The 26007-nt window shown below is 43.5% G+C and overlaps 3 protein-coding genes and 1 long non-coding RNA gene across 6 annotated transcripts in view; 2 read left to right on the top strand and 2 right to left on the bottom strand.

Annotated features, from left to right (window-relative positions):
* Nucleotides 1-1448, bottom strand: part of cep170aa (centrosomal protein 170Aa) — an 84111-nt gene extending 82663 nt beyond the window's left edge. For both annotated transcript variants that reach the window (XM_083775144.1, XM_083775145.1), the window contains exon 1: nucleotides 1291-1448. The gene's annotated coding sequence lies outside the window, so the exon portion shown is untranslated. The remainder of the gene's footprint in view (nucleotides 1-1290) is intronic.
* LOC310865944 overlaps nucleotides 1-26007 on the top strand; it is a 197185-nt gene that overhangs the window by 28818 nt on the left and 142360 nt on the right. The window lies entirely within an intron of this gene.
* rtkn2 (rhotekin 2) lies at nucleotides 7633-20191 on the top strand (the record flags this gene model as incomplete). Of its 2 annotated transcripts, XR_014569911.1 has the most annotated exons (13): nucleotides 7633-7767; nucleotides 10310-10509; nucleotides 10650-10708; nucleotides 11196-11249; nucleotides 11517-11634; nucleotides 12324-12518; nucleotides 13041-13135; nucleotides 13639-13745; nucleotides 14291-14422; nucleotides 15097-15265; nucleotides 15846-15953; nucleotides 18013-19537; nucleotides 19581-20191. XR_014569911.1 is itself a non-coding variant. In XM_083775866.1 (12 exons), the coding sequence occupies 12 exons, from the start codon at nucleotides 7633-7635 to the stop codon at nucleotides 18732-18734; spliced, it is 2094 nt and encodes a 697-aa protein (XP_083631992.1). In that variant the 3' UTR covers nucleotides 18735-20191. The 2 variants fall into 2 exon arrangements, 1 of the variants encoding a protein (XP_083631992.1); XM_083775866.1 differs by having other exon boundaries at nucleotides 18013-20191.
* The window catches only part of LOC310865190 (AT-rich interactive domain-containing protein 5B-like), a gene marked incomplete at both ends in the record, with an annotated part of 95267 nt that continues 92876 nt past the window's right edge, over nucleotides 23617-26007 (bottom strand). Inside the window, one exon of the mRNA XM_083774214.1 lies at nucleotides 23617-25680. Within this exon, the coding sequence (XP_083630340.1) occupies nucleotides 23617-25680 (2064 nt within the window). The remainder of the gene's footprint in view (nucleotides 25681-26007) is intronic.

Genomic DNA, 26007 nt, shown 5'->3' with positions numbered 1-26007 from the left:
GCTGTCCAGCTCTCCATGAACACAACATGCATGGACTTAATCCAACCCTATTCTTTATTGGCATTTCCCACACCTTTATGTCAGTAAATGAAATGCACCATGCACAGTAGCCTAGTATAGGTGTTCAACATAATCCGGAGTTAAATGAAATATGAATCAAGATTAGGCAACATGAAACATTTTAAATTGTCCACTGTTGAGATTGGACACCTCTTTGAGCTGGACTGTTATTTGGGACTAATTTATAACAATGAAACAATCTATTAATTGGTCGTTAGACGGCCACATGATGAGGCTCAAACAGCCTAATAATAAGCAAAGGCTTTTGGATTCAGCATATTCCACAGTAGCCTAATCTGTATTTAATATTATTTATGCGAGGGCCGGCATTCAAATAAGACTATCGCAACAAGATCATAACAACTGGACAGTCATCTGAGATGTATAATATACATTCGAAGCACGTCTCTCCTTACATGTTACACATGTTAAAGTTTTCAATATGATGATGGAAGCAAAAAAATACAACTCCACACAAAGAGGACGGATGCAATATAGGCCAGCTCCATCTGCCCTAGGAAAACAAAGCCCCCTGTACAGGACGAGGGGGTAGGGATTTGGGAAAACGCATTATAGCCAAATACACACAAATCCTAGACCTAGACAATAAGGATATACTATAGCAGTAGCACTATAAATAGACTTGAGTGACCTAAATGTTTTTCAAATTAGATAAATAGAAATAATTACATGTGGGCAGCGAGCACCGGCTTCTTCATTGATGTGCATCCTCTGGATAGCTTCAATGGCTAGAGTGAGGAACTATAATGATGTCGAGTCGACGAAAGCACGATAATAGCACCGATAAAGGGAATATGATCAGTTCATACAGATGTAATGTAACAAAAAGTGGCGAGGATGTGTCTGTGTGCAAAGGAATAGCTATAATAATAATTATAATAATAAATAACCTTATGGTGCTGTTGACAATAGTGTGCAGTTCAGTGTCCATGGCCAGTGTTTTTATCATTTGCATTAGCATCCAGGCGTTTGCAGACGATATTAACATACAAACCCCACGCACGGCACGCAGTATGACATTTGTAGGGGATACAAAAAATGTCGAATCATCTCTTGGGAGTATTTTAAAAATGATTACGATATAGGCTAAGCCGAGGTATATCAATAGATGGGACATAAAAACAAAGTCGTTTCTCTTTGGCTGTGTGTAAGCTTCATTGTGCATATATATATATATATATATAGAGAGAGAGCATGCATGTCTCTTACCCTTCTGAGCTGTCCTTTCTTGTTATTGAAGCGATCGCTCCCTGTTCCCTCTGTAACCTATATCCAATGTGTTGTGTGTATGTGTGTGTGGGTGCCCAGCCCTGTGTGCGACTGTGCTCTCACTCCCTCAGTTGCTCAGCAATAACGCTATTCCCCGTCCTGTCCTGTCGCGGTGCACATAGCGGGCAGAACGCATACAGCCTCATCACCACTAGGCGGCCCCGTCAATTTATTACACCATCTTTTATAACCCGCTCGTCAAGTTTGCTTTAGAAGCGTTTGACTTCCGGGTTCATGGACTTCAACATAAAAGTATTTTGATTAATATCTCGATGAATAACTATTAATATTATAACTTTCATCACTGTAAATAAATACCTCGGGAATAAGCTGTGAAACAAAAATCATAAAGTGGCCATTCATTTAAAAGTCGGACAAAAATAGCACATTTGCTCGTGCACATATGACGTAAATTCTCCATTCATTGTCAATGGGAATTTAATGTTTGTGTAATACGAAAATCTACACTATAGCTGAATATAGGAGATAGCTTAATAGTTGTAGGACATAAAAAATTAGGTCAGCATAATTTTACAACACTGCCACTTGCTGGTTCAAGAGCTTTGTATTTATGTCAACGTGCAACGTTTCGGTCTTTGGGCAGGTATATAGTGCACTGTGCCACATTGCGAAAGCTGTGGCTTTGCATGATTAATTGCCCTATTTGTGTTAGAGCCATAGGCCTATTTGTTCCAAAAGCCTTCCACATAATATCGTAGTTGACGTATACCTGTAAACAGCAAATCTATGGTAGCTGCGGCTGATATGAGGCGTCAGTGAATCCTCATTCCACGGTATGAGTCTGGCCACGCCAGGCTAAATCTATGGTGCTTTAGAAAAGCACTAATATACATTTGAGATATTATTAGCTGATGACGCAACTAAGGTACGTTTGGTGATCGGCTGGGTATGTATGTATATGTATGTATGTGTCGGGGTAAGAATGGTGATCCCTTATTGGCTGTTAAGGTGACGTAAGGTGCGTTTCAAGGTTGGTATAAGGTCAATAGATTCTAAAAGGTCTAAAAGATTTAGAACAGCAGTAGTAAATAGACATTAGTTAGTAGCAGTAGTAGCCTAGTACTTGCGCGCTCTTCTTTCACACAAGTGTTGAAGGCGCAAGTTGGCACATCGACAGAGTGCATTTCTAGCTATTATTGCGACCATAGGTCGCAGATTACACGCTCACGCTCCATACAGTATATGGCTGTCTCCATATATGAAGATCACAACACTGACCTCATCAAACCCTGGATAGCCATACATGGAGAAGACTGGAGCATCAGCTCTGCATATATGGAGCCGGCCAGCAACTCTACATCTGACCACAAACCTCAAACCCTTAAGGCTCATTCATAGTCTGGATTTTCGGTGGTGAGGTGACCACCGCTGTCAGCTGAAATAACGTTGAGAGTAAAAACAGAGAATGACTGGGGCGGTGGCGGTGGTTTGCTCTTCACCACGGCTCGTGACGTCATGTTGTACTTCGGTGGTGGTCACCCTAACCACCGAAAATCCAGACTATGAATAACGCTTAAGATCTCCGAGCTGAGCTGTTCTGACATTCCATAATTATGGTGATCTGACCTCATCAAACCCTGTACACTCAAGACACGCTCCATGTATGGCCAGACGAGACCTCATCAAACCCTGTAGGCCTACACTCAAGACACTGACCCTGCTGCCACCCTTAGATCTTATGGAGCTGACCTGTTCTGACATTCCATATGTTGATCTGACCTCATAAACCCTACACAAGACAGGCTCCATATATGGCCAGTACAGAATTCATTCTATAGACCTGTGTCGATCTGACCCCCCCATGCCAAAGCGCCAGCGCTCCCCCAGCAGTCTGCCGTCACCCAGGCGGAAGCGTGCATGTGACCTCGCCACGCTTCTCGCCCTCAGGGCGTCTTTAATACTAGTTTATAGCAGTATTATTAATAAATCTTACTTTGAAGAGTTCACCAACCGGACGTGCATGCTTACTACTGGGTACATTGACGAGCATGAGCATCGTCAGATTGACATGTACGGAACAGTACCGTTGAACTCAGCCTGCAGCCTGCGTCTACACTTCCAACTCGACCAGAAGAACCGAACCCGGTGGGCGGGTTTCCTGAAGTCGCATGGTCACGTTCCAGGGTCTTTCTTTCTCTTTTTTTCAGCGGGGCTGCGCAGCTTTTGATATAGATTACTACTGTAACTGTTATAATATATCAAAAGGGTGATCATGCAATAATGCATGCAGCAGGCACAGTCCAACTGAAAAGATGTCCTGGAATGGACGGAGCCCAGAAATATGGTGATGTTGCAATACAGACAGCAACGTACACAGCACTTAATTGCAGTTTATCATTTTAATTGTGCAGGACAGCACAATTTAAAAACAAAAGTTCCGATGCCTCAATCCGTCAATCGCGTATCAGTGATAAGTGATAAGTTACGAGACGAGTAGACCTCGATGCTCGATCGTGTCATGTAAAGTAGGCTAACTGCTGCCGTTAATAGCGTTGCAATGTTTTTTGCAACAGACGATCGATTTGGACGAAACTACTACCAGACGGCGGGGATAAAGCCATATTATTTTGTAGTAAATAGGCTTTTGAAAGCATTCTCAAATAGAATTGTAGCCTATACATTATAATTAATTACGTTCTACTTTCAATGTCGAAAAATATACATTTCTGAATGTTTTTAGAACCCAAACATTTCGAATTCGAAAATGGTTGCGTCCTGTTTTTGTCTATCAGATAAGATTGAATGGTCGGGGTTGGGTGCGCTCGAATTGGTTCAATAGATACTCCGGAAAGGCGGAGTATGGCTCTTTTTAAACAGCTAGAAGCAGCCTCTACAGTGTTGCCAGATTCTGCGATAAACAAGCAACCAAGTGACGGTCTATGAAAACAAGCCCAAAAGAAGCGTAGGCCAAATGAGCAGTGTTGGGCAAGTTACTTTGAAAGCGTAGCTTGTAAAGCTACAAGTAGCTCACCATGGCAGTAGCTTGATCAAGCTACATAGCTACCCCTGGAGAGATGTAGCTTGTAAAGCTACAGCTACATGGAAAAAGTAGCTCAAAGTAGCTCAGCTACTTTTTATTTTTCAGCGTTAAATTGAGAATGTACATGCGGGAGACCCCTCCTCCCCTCTGGGAGACCCCTGCTCCCCTCTGGGAGACCCCTCCCACCCTGTGATACCAGGGCCAATCAGAGGCCAATTAGAGGCAGCTGTCAAGTGCTGATATGCCCTCAAAGCAATCAGAAAAAGGAACAGTCCTTGATTTTTCAAAGGGGGTTCTAGTACAAGAATTAACACAGCAACCAATGGTCAAAATTAATATATTTCTTTCATGTTATTGCCCAAAATTGTAGCTTGTAACTTGAGTAGCTAAGCTACAAAAAATGACCCAAAAGGTAGCTGAGCTACTTGACGAGGTACACAAATATGAATGTAGCTAAAATACCACAAGCTACAGCAAAATGTAGCTCAGCTACGTAGCTCAGCTACATGTAGCTTAATACTCCCCAACACTGCAAATGAGTATCAGTATAAGTCTTGAACTCCATACATCTTAACATCAGCTATTTTAAAATGATTCTATGCTAAAACGTCATGTTGTTGATCTTGTAGATAAAAGAGTAAATTTTTCTCAGGGCTCGGGCGAAGACAACATGCCCTCAGTTGCCAAACTCACCAAAATCTGTATTTGGCTTACCGATAGCCGATAACAAACTGTCACTACGCCTTGGTAAAACACTCCAAACATTCCCTAAATGTAAAGGGCTGTATTCTTGTCAAGCATGGTAACAAAGGTGATTGAAAAAGTAAATCAAGAAAACAAGATTTTTGGGCAGAATTTACGCTTTTGTCAACAAAAGTGCTTTCAGGACTCTTGCAGGGTGGGACTGACAATAAAAATAGTAAATGCATGTGACCTTTGCCCTCAATGTACCCACATGAACCGCATGTCATAATTACCTCAAAAAAGTGAGCGACACCCACAGCCACAAAACTAGAGTGAGCGACAACAATCTGGTACCACCCACCTTTAAAACAAACATTTGTAAATTCTCCTGTACAGCACTGCCACCCAAGTCCCTCAAAAAATACGGATTCACCTTTCAGGAGGCCAAAAAGGAGGTAAATATTCACTTCTCCTCCCCCTTCCCCCTACTCTGTACATATGTACTTATAATTTGTTGTTATTTTTTTATGTTGTGTTTTATTAATTGAATACATAGGATTAGGACCCAAATGGAAACAAGATCGCAAGGACTTGTTTTTGCATGTTATCCTTTTAGACAAAGTGCTTGACTGTACGCTGTACTTTGAATTTCTGTCTAATAAAGTATTCAATCAATCAATCAATCATCAAACCCAAATAATATTTACAAGGAACTTTGTTAATATTAGCTGTTTGTTTTGATTGATTGATTGAAGTATTTATTAACAGTTTGCAGAAATACAGTACACAAAAAACTGTTAACTGTGCTGTGAGATTTGATCCAAACTTGGGGGTTCCTACTTGTCAAGCCCTTCTGAGAAACTTAATGTATAAATTCATGTGTCGGTTAGTTAAGTCTGACAACTGTGTCATGATTTTAACCAACCTTGTGAAGAGTTCCAATAGACCGATTCCGTACCGGTTTCATGGTTGCAGCCTACGTATTTCCTGTAGGATAGCGGATATCCATTGTGTGCGATAACGGTGCATGATAAAAACTGCAGTTCATTAAATAAAGAAATACAGCAATTTGAATGGCATTGATATCATACACGTGCAAATCATACACATCTCCCCATATGTATACATACACATATATTTAATCTATGGCACAGCCCACTACTTTAACCAAGGCACCCATATTTTGGACCAAAATATGGTCAACCCAAGTTATACTTTTTAAATTTTAATGCATCTTTATGAATGTTTAGATTACTTTCATGCAAGGGGTTATTTATGGAAGTATTTATTTTTAAGTATTTATTGAGAAGAAATGTTGCTAATTGTTCCGTGTCCTGTGGTAGGATCCACTCCTATTTAAGGGAGGCTGCAGGGACAGATGAGTTATTTGTGGGCTTTAACACGGGTAACAGTCCTGAGGGAGAGCTACAGAAAGTTCTCATCCTGTTTGGTCTTGTTCAGTTCTGTATGCCTAAGTATGTATTTCTCTATCCATGTAGTCTAATTTTTGGCCAGTATGTAGTTTTGAACTTTTGATATGTGAATTATTGTCTTTGCACTGAAGAAAACTGTTTGGGAGGTTGGTGGAGGAGTTTGGGGAGAATAAAAACCCTTAACCTACATTTTCTGACTGTTCTTGGAGCCTTGGCCGTTCGGGCAACTTTACAGTCTCCTTCTCAAAAAGAAGAAGCCACAACAACAGAGGGGAGTTGAGTCAACCCTCCCGCCTTCCAGGAAGACACTCACATCAGCATGGTGCGCAGCTTGAGGAAGTCGTTGTGCTCTGGGTTCTCCACCTCCACCACTCCCCAGGGGTACAGACGACCTCTCACCTTCTTCCCCTTGGCTTCGATCTGCTGGTTGGATCCAACCACAGCAAAGGGAATGCTAGCCTGGAGCAGAGAACAACAGAGAATACAATGGTAAACTGGTGCATTTATATAGTGCTTTTATCCAAGGCACTTTACATTACATTACAATTAACACACCCAGTCTACACCGATGGCAGAGGAAACCATGCAAGGCACCAACCTGCTCATCTGGAGCAATTAGGGGTTCAGAGTCTTGCTCATCGAACTGGGAACGTCGCAGTTCTCATACGGCTGCTCAACCGGCCACTCTACCCCTGAGCCACTGCAGTGCAGACCCCGGCAAGGTTCAGTCCCCTGCCATTTAATAAAGCTGCCTTTACATGACAGAACGGATGGAGCTTCCTTCCTGAGTGGAAGAGTCTCAGGTTATCCAAGTAGGCATCTGGTGTCAAATATACTCGACATAGCAGCCTCTACAGACTGTGAGCATATATTCTTTATGGTTTACATTTATTGTTGGTTGGTTGTTTGTTTTTATCCTATTTATTGTGTATTGTTATTTTGTATGTGATATCTATGGACCCTGAGTCTGAAATAAAGTTTATACATCATTTACAGGAAAAACGAGTCGAATTCGCTTATAATAAGCGGACATGGCAACACTGAGCCTCCGCCTACCTCAGACAACGTGAGAAAACAATCAAACGCATCTCTCTCGTCGAAGACGGTCAGGGCAGGGGCGTTCTTCAGTTGGAGACGGAATGTGCGTCTAAAGTCCACACAAACATGGATGATCCGCGGGACGTTCAAATGTTCAGGAGGAACACCAGCTCCAGATCCAGCACTGCTTCGTGTTCCGCTCTAGCTATGGAGATCAAAAGGAAGAAAATAAGAGAGAGCACCATATTCCTACAAAAGGAGGTACGTATTATGCGTGGATATTATGATTGGTGATGTTGCCTTGTGTGTTGTTGTCAACACTTGCACACTTCCACTTTGGCCCTATAACGACTGAAGTAACGCTATCCTACACTCGCGAACCGACAGCGTCCCTATTTGGGCAAAAACAATAAGATATATTTTTGAAATCCCTAAAATGTATACAATTGCTGAAATGGATAAGACCACAACGCGATACTGCATTTTCATTATCAGGAGGCTAGACTCAAGAGGGCATCGGGCTTATAATTGAATTGCTGTTTGTTCATTTGTTAGCCACAAGCAACAACTATGCTAGCATCTAAGTTGCTTGCGGCATGCTACTTTGCATTGCACAGTTCGTATTTTGTATGTATTGCTAAAATCATTCACTCCGATGTTAAGATGTTGATTAGAATAGATTATGCACTCACTGGCCTGGCGGTTATAATCATTAGAATATGAATGAGTGCTGCACCTGCCTGCCTGAACCCCCAGGACAATAGTAGGCCTAGAGCAGTTTGACACGGATATGGGAGTTTCAGTTGAAAGCAAACGTTTCCCTTTCCCTTCACCGTGAAACTATATTTAATACAGCATGTCATTGTATTCTCGCTCTCAGTCTCATCCCAATCAAACCAATGTTCCCCCAGGCCAAAAGCAGACCAAGTCTTCTGAATGACACTCTTCACATAGTAGAGGATATGCATTTGTTGTATATACGACAGATTTCTAAGAAACTACAGGTTAGCCAAGTAAAGAATGGTGTGGCATCTTCAGTAGCAAGTGCCTCGGAGAAGGATGGTGTTTGTGTCCCCAAAACAAAATATCCATTAACACAGTCTACCTCAGACTGAAGCTGAAATAAACGTTGTTTTTGTATTACTGCCTGCAAAGGTAACGAGAAAATAAGTGACTTATTTGTATTATTAAACAATTGACAAGCCTCTGGTTTTGGACAATATCAAACATCATCTATTCTACACCCTCAGACATTATTTTATAGTTGCATGTACAGTATGTTAGAACTCTCATTTCAGTATTGTGTTCACTACTACAATCACTACATGTTCTTGACCTCATTCATACTAAATTCCATTTGCTAGATAGTTAAAGTGTATGGTGTGTTGTATTTGTTATGGATGCACAATATATCGATCAGCTAATCGCCGTCATTCCATCATCTATCTATACATGCATGTCTGTGTGTTCTCTGCATATTTCGAGAAGCATTCGACCTATCAACTTCAAACTTGGCGAGTGTATCTGAGTGCATCACTAGAGACAGTGCCGAGTGGGAAGTTGATCAGATCATACATCATACATCGGCCGGTGGTCAGTGTATGATGTCTGGCCTCCAACTACTAATGGGTACTGCAATAAGTTACCCTTGTTAACGAAGTCCACACCCACAACACCAGAGGGAGTGCAACGAACCATGTACAACCCAGATTCGGCACAAACCAGGGACTAAATTATTTTCGCTCCTATGCCACCAAAATGTGGAACACCCTACCAACAGTCATTAAGACATGCGAATCCCTTGACTCCTTCAAAACCGCTCTCAAAGGGCACCTACGGACGTCGGACGGCTGCAATTCGAAACTGGCCCCCGTAAAATCTGATCATGGTGGACCCTCTTGTAAACAAGTGTTATGCTTAATTGGGTCGTCCACTCACAGTTAACAGTCTTTGTATTGAGTTTGTGCTTGAAAGGTACTGTAATTCTGCAAACTGTTAAATACTTCAATCAATCAAAAATGGGGTACAACAGGTATTGCGTAGCAGAAGGGCATGTGTTACAGGTTCAGTATCAGGAGGACTAATCACTGATGTAAAAATACTAATGTCAGAACAACATTTTGTGTAGACACAAAATGCAGAAACAAATTTCAAGACAGACATTATCTGTGCTGTCTAGCAGTAGCAGGTAAAGTGTACTTATGGGTAAAAACCCCACAAATAAATATATTTATCATCTGTAATAACCATGGATTTGTTACCTACCTTATATTCAAGAAAAAATACATTTTTGGTGCTATAGTTTGTCTAAACTCAAGTCTTTAATTTCATTCCACACTACTAAAAGAAACAGAATTGCGTGACACAGCTGGCTTCTATTAACCCATTTTAGGCGGGAACCCCTTTTGGTGTTAGCATTATGTTATGCTTTAGCTATTGGAAAATAGCAGATCTACAAGCTCATAGCGCGCCACCGAGTGGCGCGCTACGAGCTTGTAGGTCTGCTATTTTTTAAAAATGTAGATGTAGAAGACATTTTTAGAATCTGATCTCAGGTCAAAATGGGGAACTGTGAGGCCACAAACACTGAAAGTTTCTATGTTGACCCCTCCACCCCATGTCATCACATGTCATTTCCTTTCACCCGTGTGTCGTCATGGTATATTATTGTCCTGGAAAACGCATGGTAGCTAGCAAACCATCTGTTGTAGATTGACCAATTTGTAGAATTCTTTGAGATGGGTTAACATTTTCCTTGTTCTCTCCCGCTTTTGTTATCATTTATTTGACTAACAAAAAAAAGGACACTAAGATTCAGGAGAAGCTGGACTTTGAGATGCGTATGCGCGAAGGGGCGTACAAGCTGCTGCTGGCCTGCAGTAAGAGAGTACAGATCCTCAGCGCCTCCAAGAACCTGCTCACCTGTAACGCCAGGATAAAGGCTTACCTCACTCAGCTACAGAAGAAGAAAGAGGAGCAGGATATGATCGGAGCAGCCTGGAGGTATGGGGAATTTGGGGGGATAAAATGCAAAACATGGAATGGGAAGCGAGGGCAGAGTTGTGAGCTAGGCAGCTGCCAGCTTGCCATTTCCTAAGTTGTTTTTATGGCATACTTTACAAGTAAAAATGTCTCCGTTTTAGAATTTCAGATCCGGTTCCAGATGACCGTGTGCCCTGTACTGGGAAGGTTGCCATTTCTGGTATGGTTGTGCTTGGCTCTATATCCAACATCTAATTCAGCATGTTTCATTCAAAATGTAATGTGCACCATTTGTAAAACATTTCCCATGCAAAATGCAGGGGAATGTGCACTGTTAAGTGCAGGCGTTTTCAACAGATAATAATGGTGACTCAACCAGACAATCTGGTACACTTTACCTTGAGATTCTAACTCCCTTTTTTGTAACCCTTCGGAAGACATCCGACGTCCCCGTTAACTGACAACATTGACGTACCAGGTCATAGGTTCTAGTGGTCGTCTGGTCGATAAAATACTTTCAACGGACCACCATTTGAAAACCCCTGGTTGAATTCTCCTTTTGACTAGACCCAAGTAGTAATAAATACACTTGTTTTAAAATGAACATAGATATTGTATGTATGGTGAACATTAGATATTGTTTCCACAAAATAAACTCTCCAGCTATTATTTGATTCTATTCTACTAATATGTATGTGTACCTGCAGGCCTGCGTGTCCCATTGATGTGGAAGGATTCAGATCACTTTAACAACCGAGGGAGTGAGTGTCTTTCTTTTTCTACGTATATCTACAGTATGTTATCAAAGTACAAGGTTGTGCTTTATTGTTAGATCTTGTGTACATCCTCCAGGCTTCCTTCAGACAATGCAGCAGCATAGGTAATAATAATAAAACCTTAAAAAAGAGAGAGATCTGCGTATGTACATGTATTTTGACCGACACTGCATATTATATTGTGAGTGATGATTAGTATTGTGTATATTCTATTGTTTCCCTGTATTAAAACAAAATATTGTTTCTTTTTAGGCTCTCGTCGGGTGGCCATCTTCTGCCTGTTGCATGTTGGCGCAGAGGTGTTTGACACAGAGATGGTGGTGGTGGACAGATCCATCACAGACGTCTGTTTCGAGGGAGTCACCATCTTGTAAGTATTTAGTACGCACGCAGTGTTGAAAGGAAGCATGAACTAAAATACGTTTTTCGTGAATGTACAAAATAATGCATATATATCAACCGGATCTGAAATTCTAAAACGGAGACATTTTACTTGTAAAGTATGCCATGAAACAACATAATAAATGGCAAGTTGGCAGCTGCCTACTATATATCAATTGGGCAGCGGTGGCCGAACGGTTTGCGGAGCGGTCTTGATATCGGAAGGTCGCTAGTTCGTATCCCTGGACCGGCACGTTAAAATTACCACTGCTGAAGTGCCCTTATGAGCAAGGCATTGAACCCCCTACCATGAAATGTTCTATGAGCAGGGCCTGGCTGTAAACAAGTTCTTGAGCTTAGTCCAGTTACCCTGGGTAAATAAACTAAATATAGTAACTTTGCTTTGCTTTGCAGACAATGGCTTATGAAACTCAACACAAAAGATGACTATATTCAAATAATTTCTAGAACCACTTGAGCTGGCCTGCCTATTGGGTTTTCCCGCTTCATCTAAAACATTTTTTTGCAAAAATATAAACCCAAAGGAGAGGCATGCCCTTTTTTTTATTTAGGGATGTATTCGTTTTTTTGTCGTTGGATCTTTAAAGCTTGAATGATAGCTTAGATAAATGTCTCACAACAAATCTTTATGACCTCCGAATTGATTCCCTCACACAGCAGTGAGGTAGTCCCCCAGTTTGACCTGAAGGTGGAGCTGTGGAGCTGCTCGCTGGAGGACGAGACCACTGCGGTCAACACGCCTAAGAAACTTGCCAAGAGGCTGCGTCGCTCCCTCGGCAAGGCTGCAGGCAAGGACCTCTGCCCTCCGATGGACACCTCGGACCCTGACGCCTTCCTGCAGTCTATTCCCACGTATGTAGAATAGAATGTGCCGTGAACTGTGCATAACAGTGTATAGGCCTACATTCAACTTTATATTGTCATTTATTATTAGTAGGGCTTATAGAACTATCGATAACATTTTCGATGGATTGAATAATGCTTGCATATTACTGTATATATACACACACTTTATTTTATACTTAGTCGCACTACGGTGTCATGCAAAAATAGTGGAACAACTGGATCTACAAGCTCACGTGTCATCACATTGCAACATTTGTAATGTAGCACTACGTCATGATCTAGCTATTGAAAAATAGCAGATCTACAAGCTCATAGCTCATAGCTTGCAGGTCTGCTATTTTTGAAAAATCGAAGAAACCACTGACACGGAAACATAGCTTTTTCAGAAAACTGTCAGGATGTAGAAGACATTTTTTAGAATCTGATCTCGGGTCAGAATGGGTTAATCAATGAACTGTTGCACCTCTAGAAAATGAGTTCACTGGCCAACCTGATTGTTTATGTCCCCTTTGCGTGTCCTTCGCCCAGCGGAGCCAAGTACAGCCAGCTGGCTTACACCACCTTGTCTCTGTCCGACGCCGAGGGCAGCTTCCAGTCTCACTCCCTTATCGTCCTGCAGAACGGTAAGACCCGGCAGTGGCACGGAGATGTCACTATACAGTTGAAACGGAGCATAGTTAGAATCTGAATCGGTTGATTTGGAACACATCTCTGTCATGCCAATCTAAAATGAGATTCATCTGAAAAATAATGTCCAGAGGTAGAGCAAATGGGGTGCAGTTCTTAGTTTAGACAGTTTTTGGTTTAGACTAGTCATTGGTTAGACGGGCAGCACACCTAAACCTAACCTTAAACCATGTCTAACCAATGACTAGTCTAAACTAAGTATGCACCCCGCAAAGATACATTTAAAACAGGGGGGGATTACAGCTAACCGATTAAATGCTCTTCTTAGTAAATCGAACCCGAGTTACAACTAACCGCTCCCCCCCCCCCCCCCCCCAACACATCTCTTCGCCAAAAATAGCTAATCTACAAGCTCACAACGCAGCAGAGCAATTTTTTTCCAAATGTTCCAAAAGCAGACATGACTGACTGAGGTTATGTTGTTGCTGTTCCTTCACAGCCGAGTGGTCTTCATGGTTACCACTCTATGGGAATCTGTGCTGCCACCTGGTGGCCCAGCCAGCCTGCATGACACAAAGTATGATGAGCGGGTTTCTCAACCAGCAGGTAAATCTGACTTTGGTTGTCTAAAAAACAATTCTCTACTCAATAAACTTGGATAAGGAAGACACCTTTTTAATTATGGAATCTTACATTGCTGCTGTTGTGTAGGGTCATTAATCACATGACATTTATTTAAAGCAATGTACAGATTCTTTTTTACATTTAACGCAACTGGATCCTTACGGGGAACCCCTTTTGGTGTTAGCATTACGTTATGCTTTAGCTATTTAAAATAGCAGATCTACAAGCTCGTAGCGCGCCACCGAGTGGTGCGCTACGAGCTTGTAGGTCTGCTATTTTTGAAAAATCGAAGAACGACTGACATGGAAACATAGCTTTTTCAGAAAATTGTCATTTTCAAACAGACATTTTTTTTAATCTGATCTCAGGTCGAAATGGGTAAAATTAACATTCTGTAGCATTTTGCTATGCGGCGCGTTAGCAGTCGGATACGTACTATATATTCAGTAGCGTCTGGCAGTACATCGTAAAAGAGTCAACATTGAAGGTGTGCAGAGTGTTTATTAGTGTCGTTTGCATTCTTTTAGCAAAGTGTGGACGGGGCGTACCGCTGCTGCAGCCTGTACTGCGTGCTGAGTGCCAGCTCACTGTCCTGTTACTTTACCCCCGAAGAGATCGACGCCAAGGTGGAGCCCACCCTCAACATTACCATCAACAAGGTCGGAGGAAAAGGATAATCCCGCCTCTTTGTTTTGTGAGCTACAGAAGTGTTTATTTGAAAGATGAACCAAAAGCTTAACGTGATAAAGTCGCACTGCTCTGTGTATTCAATGGTAATGATTTTTTACTAAGCCAGTTTATAAAGCTTTATTTCAGTTTAATTCAGTCTCGGTAATGATTTTCATAATGTACTTTTAGTACAAGATGTTCCCCCCCTATAATTGAAAAAATCACACCCGTGTGAACTGAGTGGTGCAGGGGGCCTCTCTCTCTCTCTCTCTCTCTCTCATTAGCAGGCAACAGTGCAGCACTATCTCTCTCTCTCTGTTTCTGGCACAACAGCGCCCCTACTGGTACTAATAGTCATTCTGGTGCTCATGGCCACATAGGTGAACACGGACATTGCTGTTCCTTGGAGTGGTTGTGCCACTCAAAGTGGCTCTCAGCAGACTTGCCACTTGTGACTTCTGATTTACTTCTGATTTGGCACAAAATAAGGACACAGTGTAGTGTATTGGATCCTTATTGAATGCCAATTTGTCAGTTAAAACACTTAATTAAACTTAACACTAGTGACACTGTTCGCAACAATCCCGTCTCATCGTAACCCACCATTGCCGTAGAACAGATCAGTCACGTGTCCAGTGTCCACTTCTCGCTGTTCGTTCTCCAGGACACGCGTGTCCGTGTGGTGGACAAGGACTCGGCAGGACGGAGGTCCAACGCTCTGGCCATCAGCAACCCTTCACCAGGAGGATCTCAGACCGTCGTCTTCACCGCAGACACCAGAGAACAGCTGGTGGACTGGCTGGACGCCTTCCACCAGCACTTCTATGACCAGAGTGAGTGCGTTATGCAGGGGGGGAAAGTTTAGTCAGTCTTTGGAATGAAACTTCATTTAGTTTTTAGTCACGTTTTAGTCACCTGGAATGTTTTAGTGTTAGTCTAGTTTTAGTTGACTAAATATCAAAATATTTTAGTCGACTAAATCTACAGTTTACGGTCTACAATTTAGTCGACTGAAATGTATTTTGGCGGGCCTTGATGCCGTCGTAATGGCTGATTTTACACTTGCTGAAAATAGACTATCTATTTTCAGGATGCAACCAAGTGTAAAATGACTTATACTGGATCTCTTGTCCACTAGTCCCTTCCTAACATAGTCTTTATTTATTTGTATTTGTTGACAGTACACAATTGTCAGTATATTTAGTCTTAGTTTTAGTCATCATAGCTTAGTTTATTTAGTTTCCATTTAGTTTTCGTCAGTGAAAAAAGGTAGTCGACGAACATTTTTCGTCTTGGTTTTAGTTGAGGAAAACAACACTGGTAGAGAGAGGTCACATGGTGTGTCTGACGACAAGTTAAACGACATGAAAGTGGCATTGTTGATGTATGTACATCTATGTGTGGTGTCACCAGGCCAGTGGCTGCATTGCTGTGGCCGGCTGATGGAAATCGAGGCGGCATCGCCTCGGAAACCTCCACTCTTCCTCACCAAGCAGGCCGACTCTGTTTACAACGACCTCAGTAAGTACAGCTGCTCGATGTGATTGTGTACAACAGGAGTGGCAACAGTCAATCCATGAGGAAAGAATCGATTTTTGATTCATAATACATTCCTAATTTGGGCATGGTCATTTTAGGCGTTTTTCCATCTACAAGCTTAGAACGCTTCACGGTTAGGGAGCTAGTTTCACTATATTTGAAATAGGGCATAGGTGGTTAAAGGAGAATTCCATACTAAAAGGCTTTCTTACCTTTCTTTGTAGTTGTTACGTCCCCATCAAAGAGGTCCAGGTGTTATTTTGTGCAAAAGCTCCTTATTGGCTATTTCCCCTACCATAAGCCCTAAATGAATTGCATTGTATTGTATGGGGTGTTGTAACCTGACGCTGCCAGATACAAGAAGCTTGCTACACAAATTTGTTTCACAGCTTATTGGGATCTGGGATCACGGAAGCAAATTTGATGACGGGGCTGTTCCTTTTTTTCAAGATACTTGGTAGATGATTGGATGGGACCGTCTGTCTATCACCGTGTGGGCGTGCAAACACAACCAATCATATTGACGTGTCTATATAGCTTCACGTCCGGTTTCGCACATATACCGCCCTTAGCTCACGCTGATTGGTCCGGTACGGAACTGATTTTTGTCAGCTCAACTGCCTGAGAGATCCCAGATGAGTGCTGTGTTGGGGAACATGGTTACCCAATACCGCCCTCATCTGGCAGCGTCAGGTTAGGGGTGTTGTGCTAATTCGCTTATTTCCATCGCTCAAAATTATATTTCTTTTGTATATATCCTCTCTTCATAATGTAAATAATAACCCAAGCGGCACACTTTACTACTTATTTCGATGGAAATAAGCGAATTTGCACAACACCCCATACATCCCATTCAATTCAATGCAATTCATTTAGGGCTTATGGTAGGGGAAATAGCCAATAAAGAGCTTTTGCACAAAATAACACCTGGACCTCTTTGATGGGGACGTAACAACTACAAAGAAAGGTAAGAAAGCCTTTTAGTATGGAATTCTCCTTTAATTCATAATATATTGTAAGTTTGGGTTCCAAGAGTCCCTTCCTAGAAATGTAGTGGAGTGAAAAGTGCAATATTTGAAACTTACCATCATTTTCGCGTCTCCGTTGCACCATCTTTAATGGTGTTCGTGTGGAACAAACTGTATTGTCTGTCACAAGGAAGACCGACTCAAAATGAGTGGCATTAATTCCATATTTCAGTGCAATAACTAATATCTTTAGACTGATGACATAATGCTTAACTGTAACTTCCTGCATTTAGTAGTGGCATTTTTTAAGTAACTGTCCCTTGATGAATGCCAACAGCTGAATAGCTAGCTATCAGCAGGAACAAGACATGTCATAGCAGGGTGAAGACAGCTGCAGCCAATTAAATTAATGAGTCCATTTGATTTAGGGATGTCAAAAGAGCAATGCTTGCTAACTGGTACACCTAAATCAAACATAATACCCACTGTTCATTTTATTAGCCCAAACTGTATTCTTTCCCTGTTATGACACGTCTGTGAAAGGAAGCTTAATCGTCAAAAGAATGAAGAAAATAACCAGTTATTAGTGAGTGGGGGAGAAAATATGTTATATTGGGGGTTCTCAAACCTTTACATTTCAAAGGTTGCATAACAGTCCATTTGGTTCCATCTGTATAATCTCTGCGTTAGTCCTGTAATGGTCCATTTGGAACCCTCTCAAGGATGAACCCAGTTTCCTAGTTGCCCAATAGTCTGGAAAATGTTAGGTTAGTGTGAGGTTGGGGTTAGGCTTAGATGGTGCATGCCATCGGAAACAATGGATTGATTGTCAGGCTAATGGCATAGCATTTGTTTATTTGAGCACATACTGTAGTTGTTATGGTGCGTTCCGTTCACACAGGCAGATGTAAAAGAGTCTACCATTCATTGCACCATTAGGTGCACACACACACACACACACACACACACACACAAACATTATATCCTAAGACCATAACAGGCTATTACAGATTCTGCCTGCATTTAAAAACATGGCCAATAATTCTTTGGTGTTTTTTGTTTTCCCCTCTCAGGTATAACTTCTCCTGTCAAGTTTGAAAGCATCACAGACATCATTCACAACAAGATCGAAGAGACGGGCGGCCGCTTTCTCATCGGCGAGGAAGAGAAAAGGGAGGCGCCCAATTGGTCTACTCTGTTCGACGGCTCCCAGTCAATGGTGGTTCAGAAGAACGTTCTGTCGCCGAGCAAACGCGCCTCCACGCCACGTTCGAGTCCCGCCCCCAGCGCGAGCTCCGTGTCCAGCAGCAACAAAAAGCGCCGTGCCCCTCCCCCACCCTCCGACAGACGGCCTCGCTCTCCTCCCAGCCGTCCGGTCAGACCCCCCCCTCCTACGCCTCTCTGTCGTCCCCCTCCCCCTCCTCCGACCTCGTGTCAGGAGAAGGAGAACTCTGGCGCTCCTCGCGCCTCTCGTCCGGCGGCCGCGAGGTCCAAAACCGGCAGGCCGTCTCTGGACGCCAAGTTCTCTGCCATCATCCAGCAACTTCAGAGGAACGGCGGTGGGTCCTCCGCGGCTGCCCCGAGCCGCAGAAACGCTCCACTGGGCCACCTCGACATACCGCCACAGGGTCAGGACCAGGACCACCAGGTCCAGCAGCACACCCAGACCCCCGAGGCCGCTGCCGCCCAGACCGGGTACTTCAGTAGATCCGGTCTCGGTTTTGGGCCCGTACCCGCACCCAGGAGCAAGCTCAGGAAGTCCTTCAGAGAGAAGATCAACCCCAAAGCCTGGTGATCTGATTCTTGTGACCATCATAAGGATTCTCAGGCTCTCGTCGATGTCCCGGTCCATTAATAATAGCAAGTAATTGATCGCCCGCAGTTGTGTAACTTCCTTGAAGGTTATTAGTTGGCTGGTGGTCTTAACTCATAGGTTCTTCATGAGCACCTAGGCAGGAGATTCATAGGTTCTTCATGAGCACCTAGGCAGGAGATTTGTGTGAATAGCACCGAGATGGAAAAAAGGTTCTTCATGAGCACCTAGGCAGGAGATTTGTGTGAATAGCACCGAGATGGAAAAAGGGTTATTTCTCATCCCTGCCACTGGAGCATGGAACAACAAAAAAATAGTCTTTTGAAAAAGCACTCAAATGGGAATTGATCCACTATTGGCATGTTCTGTTAATGTTGTGGTTTCTTCGTGATGACTTTGTAGACGACTTCATGGGACAAGATTTAAGGCCTGAGGTGGACTCATTTGACCATTTATCTTAATAATGGAGGTGGCCTTGGGGTTTTCAGTGACTGTGTGAACAAAATGATTTAGTACAAAAATCTAGAAATGCTGTCCCAGACACTATTCTCATGATGGAATGACTAGCCCAAATAATGAATGTCCTTGTATGCCTTCTGAACATATCAGTAATTCTCTTAACCACTAGATATTTAAACCGATTTGCGGTATAAAGAGTTTTATAAAATAGCTATGATCCCTAAACTATTGGTATTATAACTTGTTCACTAAATAAATGTGGACGGGGTTGTGATCTTTGAGCCTTGAGACAATTGATTGTACAATTGAATAGGCCAAGGGTTAAGGTTTTCCTCAAGAATTACTAATGTGGAAAATCAGTCACTTTAGCATATTAGTGACATTTAGCTATAAAGTCAAAAGGTTAGGTGGAAGGATTTATTGTGCACCCTCTGTTGATTAGTGGTTTTAATTGTTTTAAGTACACACTGTTGGGGGAAAATAAAATCTTAAAGCTTTAACCTGCCAGTGACTAAAAAATACAGAATTGTAAAAAAAAAACCTATTTGGATCAATAGAATTAACCACTGATATTTGTGCCAGTAGAGTATTGACTCACTCTCCTTCCTTATTTACATTTTGGTATGCCTGTTTATTTTTAGAACATTGTACTGTATATAATTATTAATAATGGTTTTGTACTGTTTTTAATTGAAACTTGTGATATCTAGCAATATGTGGTAATGCCTTTATTGTTGAATTGTGTACATTTTGTAATGCCCGTATGTTTTTTTTTTTTGGTAGCCTAGCAGTTTACAATTTACATGAATGCATTACTCGAATGCTTAAGTTTCTGTTAGTAAGCATTTATTGTAGCTGACAAGTACACGACGACTGAACAAAGATACTGTAGATGTTATGTTGTTTACCAAGTGCAATTGCCTCATCTTGTTTTCCTAGAATCTAACTTGTTTTTGTCTCATTTGCTGATCTTGCAATAAAGCGTCCTACATTGTATTACTGAACAGCTTTTGTCACTGCGTCTATGGCAAAGGTTTACCAGGGGGTGGCAATACAAGTCAAAGTATAGCTTTGTGTTGTAGGCCAAGTGATGGATGCACTGGCAGATTTTCTACTGCAGCAAATAATGTTCAATCTCCCTATGATAAGAAAATGGATCTACAAGCTCACAACGTTCAGCGTCCACAGCATGTTGCGAGCTCAGATCAGATCTATTGAGTGATACTATTGTGCGACACAAGTATAAATCTGCTTTAACTGGTGAGAAGCTTCCCTGGCTGATGGCCCAGAAGTAGCTTGTTGTGAAGATTAGGGCAGGGAATCTCAAAGCCAGATAATGGCAATACAATAATAAATCCATTCTCACTGCATTTCCAAGGGGAGGGGGGGGGGCATTACATCAGATGTGAATTGAGTTTCACTACATCCAGTGATTAAATATTAAGACTGGATATAACTTATACAACCTTTTCCCCTGTCAACCCAAATTAAATGATTGTACTATTAAAAGCAATATATCAAGGTGTCAAGGGGTGTCCAGTGACATATTGATTCAATACAGTTTCTCATTTCCCCTAATCCAACACGGGGCTGCTCAGCTGCAGCTCAGCACAGGAACATCACTGCAGGCCAGACGTGTGTTGATAGTAAAATATTTTAATTAAATATACAGGAGGTTGTAACATACAAAATGTTTTCTTTATTCTCTTTTCTTCTTGCTTGCCAACTGGGTGAACGGGTAAACAGATGGCTTTTTGTATCAAAAAACATGTTCAAGATGCGCTTTATGGAGACATGGAAAACAAAACAAAAAAAAAGTGAAACACAAATAAAAAGATAGCGTATCCTACTTCTTAAATTGTAGTGTTTAAATCTAAGGTGATCACGGTGACCTTGAACAACCAACAAGGACACGGATTGTGTAACCGACTCGTATACTGTACTTATGCTATTTACAGAATATAACAGCTTACATAACAACTACATGGTATTATCTACAGTGCTATTTACACAGAAAATAAGACAGGGGAATAAGAGGGGAAGTGATCTCGGTACAGGTCGGCACTGACGCCACCGAAACCAGTTTTGCCTACACACAAAAATGTACAGTACTTAAATCAGAAATGATCCATCTTAAACGTATCCTGTAAAACCTTACACACAGACATGTACAGCTTTTCTTTCTTTCTTTTTTGCTCTCCCCAAAACACCAGACAAACTTTTAACTGTGTATTCTGACCGTCCCGGCTTGCCATTAACAGCAGTTACGGAGGTTGTTGAAACCAAGAGCAGGTGTTGCCTTTGCCACCTCGGGCTATGCAGCACTGTAGACATACTTTATGGTGCATGGTACCTTTTGAACACCGCTTTTAAACACACACACACACACGTGCGCGTGCAGGTCAATGTCAACTGCCTGTAAATCTTTTCAAGTATTCTGTGATTGATTGCCCAACACAACTACTGGTAGGCTAATTGAATACTGCCATAAGCGCAAATACTGACCATTTAAGATTAAAGCAAAAAAATTGTTCTATTGTTTGAAAGATTTGAAATGGGGACCTAGTACATCCAAACCCCCTAAATGCCACTTTAATCCCAGGTCTGGTGTCATTGTGTGCTACGGGGCGTTGCATTGCAGACTAGGACAGTAATATCCCTACAGTACATTTGCTACAAAAGATAAACCTTAACAATTGTAGTTCTAAATTCTAATCCACTGCGAAAGGCACAGATATTTGCAAAGCAATATAAAACTGACAACATTCCTATTAAATTATACAGTGAGCCAGTTTTCAGCTTGTCGATTAGAGGTTTTGTTTAAATATATATATATATATATATATATATATATATATATGTGGGCATTTCCTTTTTATACAAAAAGAGCCTTTCAAGTAAAAAAGAAAAGGGAAAAGAATAAGAAAATGAATGCAGACTTCTTGTGGGGAGTGTTCAGCAGTGTCTGCTTCATTACACCAGCCAGAAAAAAAACTAACGACAAGCTGTTACAGGATACTAATTACATGGCGATTGAACCACTTTACTTTCAATTCAGAAAGCAAAAATAAGAACTGAAATTATTATAATGAACAAAAGAAAAGAAAAAAAACAAAAACATTCATGGTTTGTCAATTACATAGTGATTGATCTCAAATAAATGTGATAATCTTATTTCCTGAAATGAAAGTGAGTCTCTACAGTACATCCATCGCCAGTCTATATATAGCACCTCAGAATGTTATGATTGAGTTAATAATTCATGTTGTGTGCATCGCTGCTGCGGCATGTGAGAGAGTGTCCGTTCCAAAAAAGCAATCCCAGGAGGGAGTTACTGTAGCTAATAAACAGGCGACCACTTCTGTTTCTTTGTCTTCTTTTTTCTTCTGCACAGAGCCATCATGTAAACGGATACAAAACACCGCTGGCCGAACCAACTGTAGTATTATTTTTGCTAAAACAGCTGTCGCCTAGTTTAAAGGATTTCTGGAGGTGTCTCTGTCTTTGCTGCATTACTTTTAGTGTTGCTTCAGCAATATAATGTTTTAGCCCTCAGACGCAGTAAACAAATTGCTTCTCTTCTGTTGTTACTCTGTCGCTGTCCAGAGGTTCTTCTAGAGCAAATAACCTGACTGAGAGCAGGAAACCATTTTTGTGAACACGCATACATCTGCATTGTGCAAATAAGAACACACATACAGTGTGTTTGTGTATGTACAATACACACACACACACACACACACACACACACAAAACAGAACAGTGCAAAGTACAATATATGAACAAGTAACCAAAACAATGAGAAAATTGCATTTTTAGTCTGTGTGACTGATGAGTTTATCAGTCCGCAATCTGCCAGAGATTCATCATCAACATTATGCTGACTGAGCCACCATGAGAGAGAGAGAGAGAGAGAGAGAGAGACACTGAGAAATCAAGTTTGTGAAATGAGGGGGACGAGACAGAAGGTAAAGAACACTATGGGCTCCATTTTCGTCACCGCTAAACCCCTTATCCCTAAACTTCTTTGCCTTTTTTTTTTACTATTTTGCAAGACATTTTTGAATAGTTAAAATGGCCAGTCTACAAGCTCACAACGTGTCAATGTAGATTGGGCTAGTTGAACTATTCAAAAATGTTTTGCAAAACAGTAAAAAAAAAGGCAAAGAAGTTTAGGGATTAACCCATTCTGAACGGGAACCCATTTTGGTGTTAGCATCGTGTTATGCTTTAGCTATTGAAAAATAGCAGATCTACAAGCTCATAGCGCGCCACCGAGTGGCACGCTACGAGCTTGTAGGTCTGCTATTTTAGAAAAATCGAAGAACGACTGACATTTTTTTTAATCTGATCTCAGGTCAGCGGTGACGAAAATGGAGCCCAGTATGTCCTGTCTGTCCGCCTCCTACAGTCTGGTGCTGGGGTGCACCGACGACAGCTGAGGCGGCGGGAGCGTGGAGAGGGGGTACAGGTGGTGGAGCAGGTCTCCGTAGAGCGCCGCCCCGCCCGGGTGTCTGTAGAAGTGATGCGGACTGGGCGCCGCCGTGGCCATCAGCTGCCTGTGAAGCATCATGGAGTGAAAGGCTAAGGGCGGCACGAGGGGAGAGACGGCCGTCTGGCTCTTGAGGTACTGAAACCCCGGGTGGTGTTGGTGCTGCTGCTGCTGTTGGTGGAGCCCGTCCTGGTGGTGGTGGTGGTGGTGCCTCGGAGACACCACCAGGCTCCCGGGGGGGTACATGCCCGGGTAGAGGGCGGCGTGGTGGGGGGGCGGCGGGGGGTAGGTGCCGGCGGGGGGGTGGCCCGCCTCGGGGAGGTGGTTGTTGTTGAGGTGAACGGCGTGGTGAGCGTGCGCCGGCTCGGCCGGCTTCAGCTCCTCCGGGTCGCCGCGCCGGAGCGGCCCGGCGGGGTGCATCGGCGTCACCACGCGGACCTTTCTCTCCGGGGCGCCCTCGCTGCTCTCGTGTGGTTCCCCCATGGTCCGCTTGCCGGGGCGAACCGCGCCGAATGTGGTGTCGGGGGAGGTTTTGTTGTTGGGGCTGGAGGGGAACGGCTGGTGGTGTTCCGTGGCGGGGCTCTGTTTCTGAGGAGAGACGGCCATGGGAGGGACTCGGCACGCCTTGGGGTGAGAGTCCGGACCCTGGTGCACGACGGGGTAGGGGAGGCCGCAGAAGGAGGGCTTGGAGAACGAGGGCACCCTCTGAGAGACGGGCTTGGAGACGCTGAAGTCTCTGGGCTCGTCTTCGGCCGACCTGCAGTCTCCGTGCGTTTGAGTCCTTTCGCCGTAGTGAGATCTATAGGCCAAGCCCTCTCGCCCCAGGCCGCCGCAGACAAAGCCTTCGCCGCCCTCGCCGTCTCTGATGTAATGCCCTCTCTTCTCTCCCGTGGGAAAGCCAGCCGACCGCTCCTGGCTCAGACAGTTCTCCGTTTGCCTGTAGAGACTGTGCAGGTGAGGGGACGAGTAGCAGTCGCCGGCGTAGCTCTGTGGCTGCTCCCGGAGGAGCCTCTCCCCAGAGTTCTCCGCCCCGTCCTGGGCCTGGTGTCTGGGGAGGAAGGGCTGCCACGGAGCGCTGACCTGGGGCTGGAGGTGGTGGCTCGTTCGGGAGGGACACGTCTCTGAAATCTCCCCGAGAGGGCTCCTCTCCAGTGAGCCATGTTGAGTAGCCTTGGTGCTCTGAGCGTGTTGGATGACCGACGGCCTGAAGACAGGCGCCGCCTCGGGGCCACCGTCTGTCACGGACCCGTGTCTCTTTTCCTCCACCTCCTCCTCCTCCTCGATGTTCCTCCTCTCCCGCTCTCGGTCACCGACCGATACCGCAGAGAGAGGAGTGCCAGTGGTGCCAGGAGGAGGAGGAGGGGGCTGTGGCAGAGGAGAAGTAAAGGAGTAAGGATTGGTCTCGCAAACCTGAGAAAGGAGCTTCTTCTTAGCCAGCGGAGACATGACCCCCTGGCTGGATTTGCAGTAGGCCGTAGTCTGTGATGTGGGGGGCTGAGCGTAATCCTTCTTAACGACGCCGTAGTCCTGCTTCTCTGGGAAAGAATCCGCGACCGGTCTCTCCTCCGCCTGCTTGCACATAGGCAGCACCTTCCCCACTCGGCCTCCGTGGCTCTCTATGGAGTCTCTGGCCCTCGACGACGCGGGCTCCGGCAGGGCGACGTGCCCGGCGTGCTTGCTCTGGTCCCAGCGGTGAGGCAGGTAGGGCTTTTTAGGAACGAAGGGCTCCTCCGTTGTTGGCTGTTCAGAGGCGAGGTTCTCGGGGTGGTTGGGACTCCACTCAGAGCCGGGACTGGGCGCTCCCCTGTGGAGCTCTTTAGGCGGTAGCGAGGACGTCTCCTCGGCTGCCAACGACTCCTCTTTCTTCAGGGTCAGATGCAGCTCTTCCTCCTCGATTATGATTGGTTCATCCGCCGAAATGACCTCCTGTTTCGTGGCGGCAGAGAGCTCCCGCTTCTCCTCTTTGACCAGATTGTTCTGAAAGTGATTTGGAGAAGAAAAAAAAATCAGTCTTTTAAATCTTTACAAGAAAGACAGACAGACAGACAGTGGTGAAAGTGATCAAAACAGTGATAAATAAGGCTTGTTAACCCATTTTGACTGAATCTGAGATCAGATTCTAAAAATGTCTTCTACATCCTGACAGTTTTCTGAAAAAGCTATGTTTATGTCAGTCGTTCTTCGATTTTTCAAAAATAGCAGACCTACAAGCTCGTAGCGCGCCACTCGGTGGCACGCTATGAGCTTGTAGATCTGCTATTTTTCAATAGCTAAATCATAACATAATGCTAACACCAAAAGGGG

This window comes from Protomyctophum parallelum (genome assembly GCF_964188405.1).
Source record: "Protomyctophum parallelum genome assembly, chromosome: 10".
Taxonomy (NCBI): domain Eukaryota; kingdom Metazoa; phylum Chordata; class Actinopteri; order Myctophiformes; family Myctophidae; genus Protomyctophum; species Protomyctophum parallelum.
This window is presented reverse-complemented; position numbering and strand designations above follow the sequence as displayed.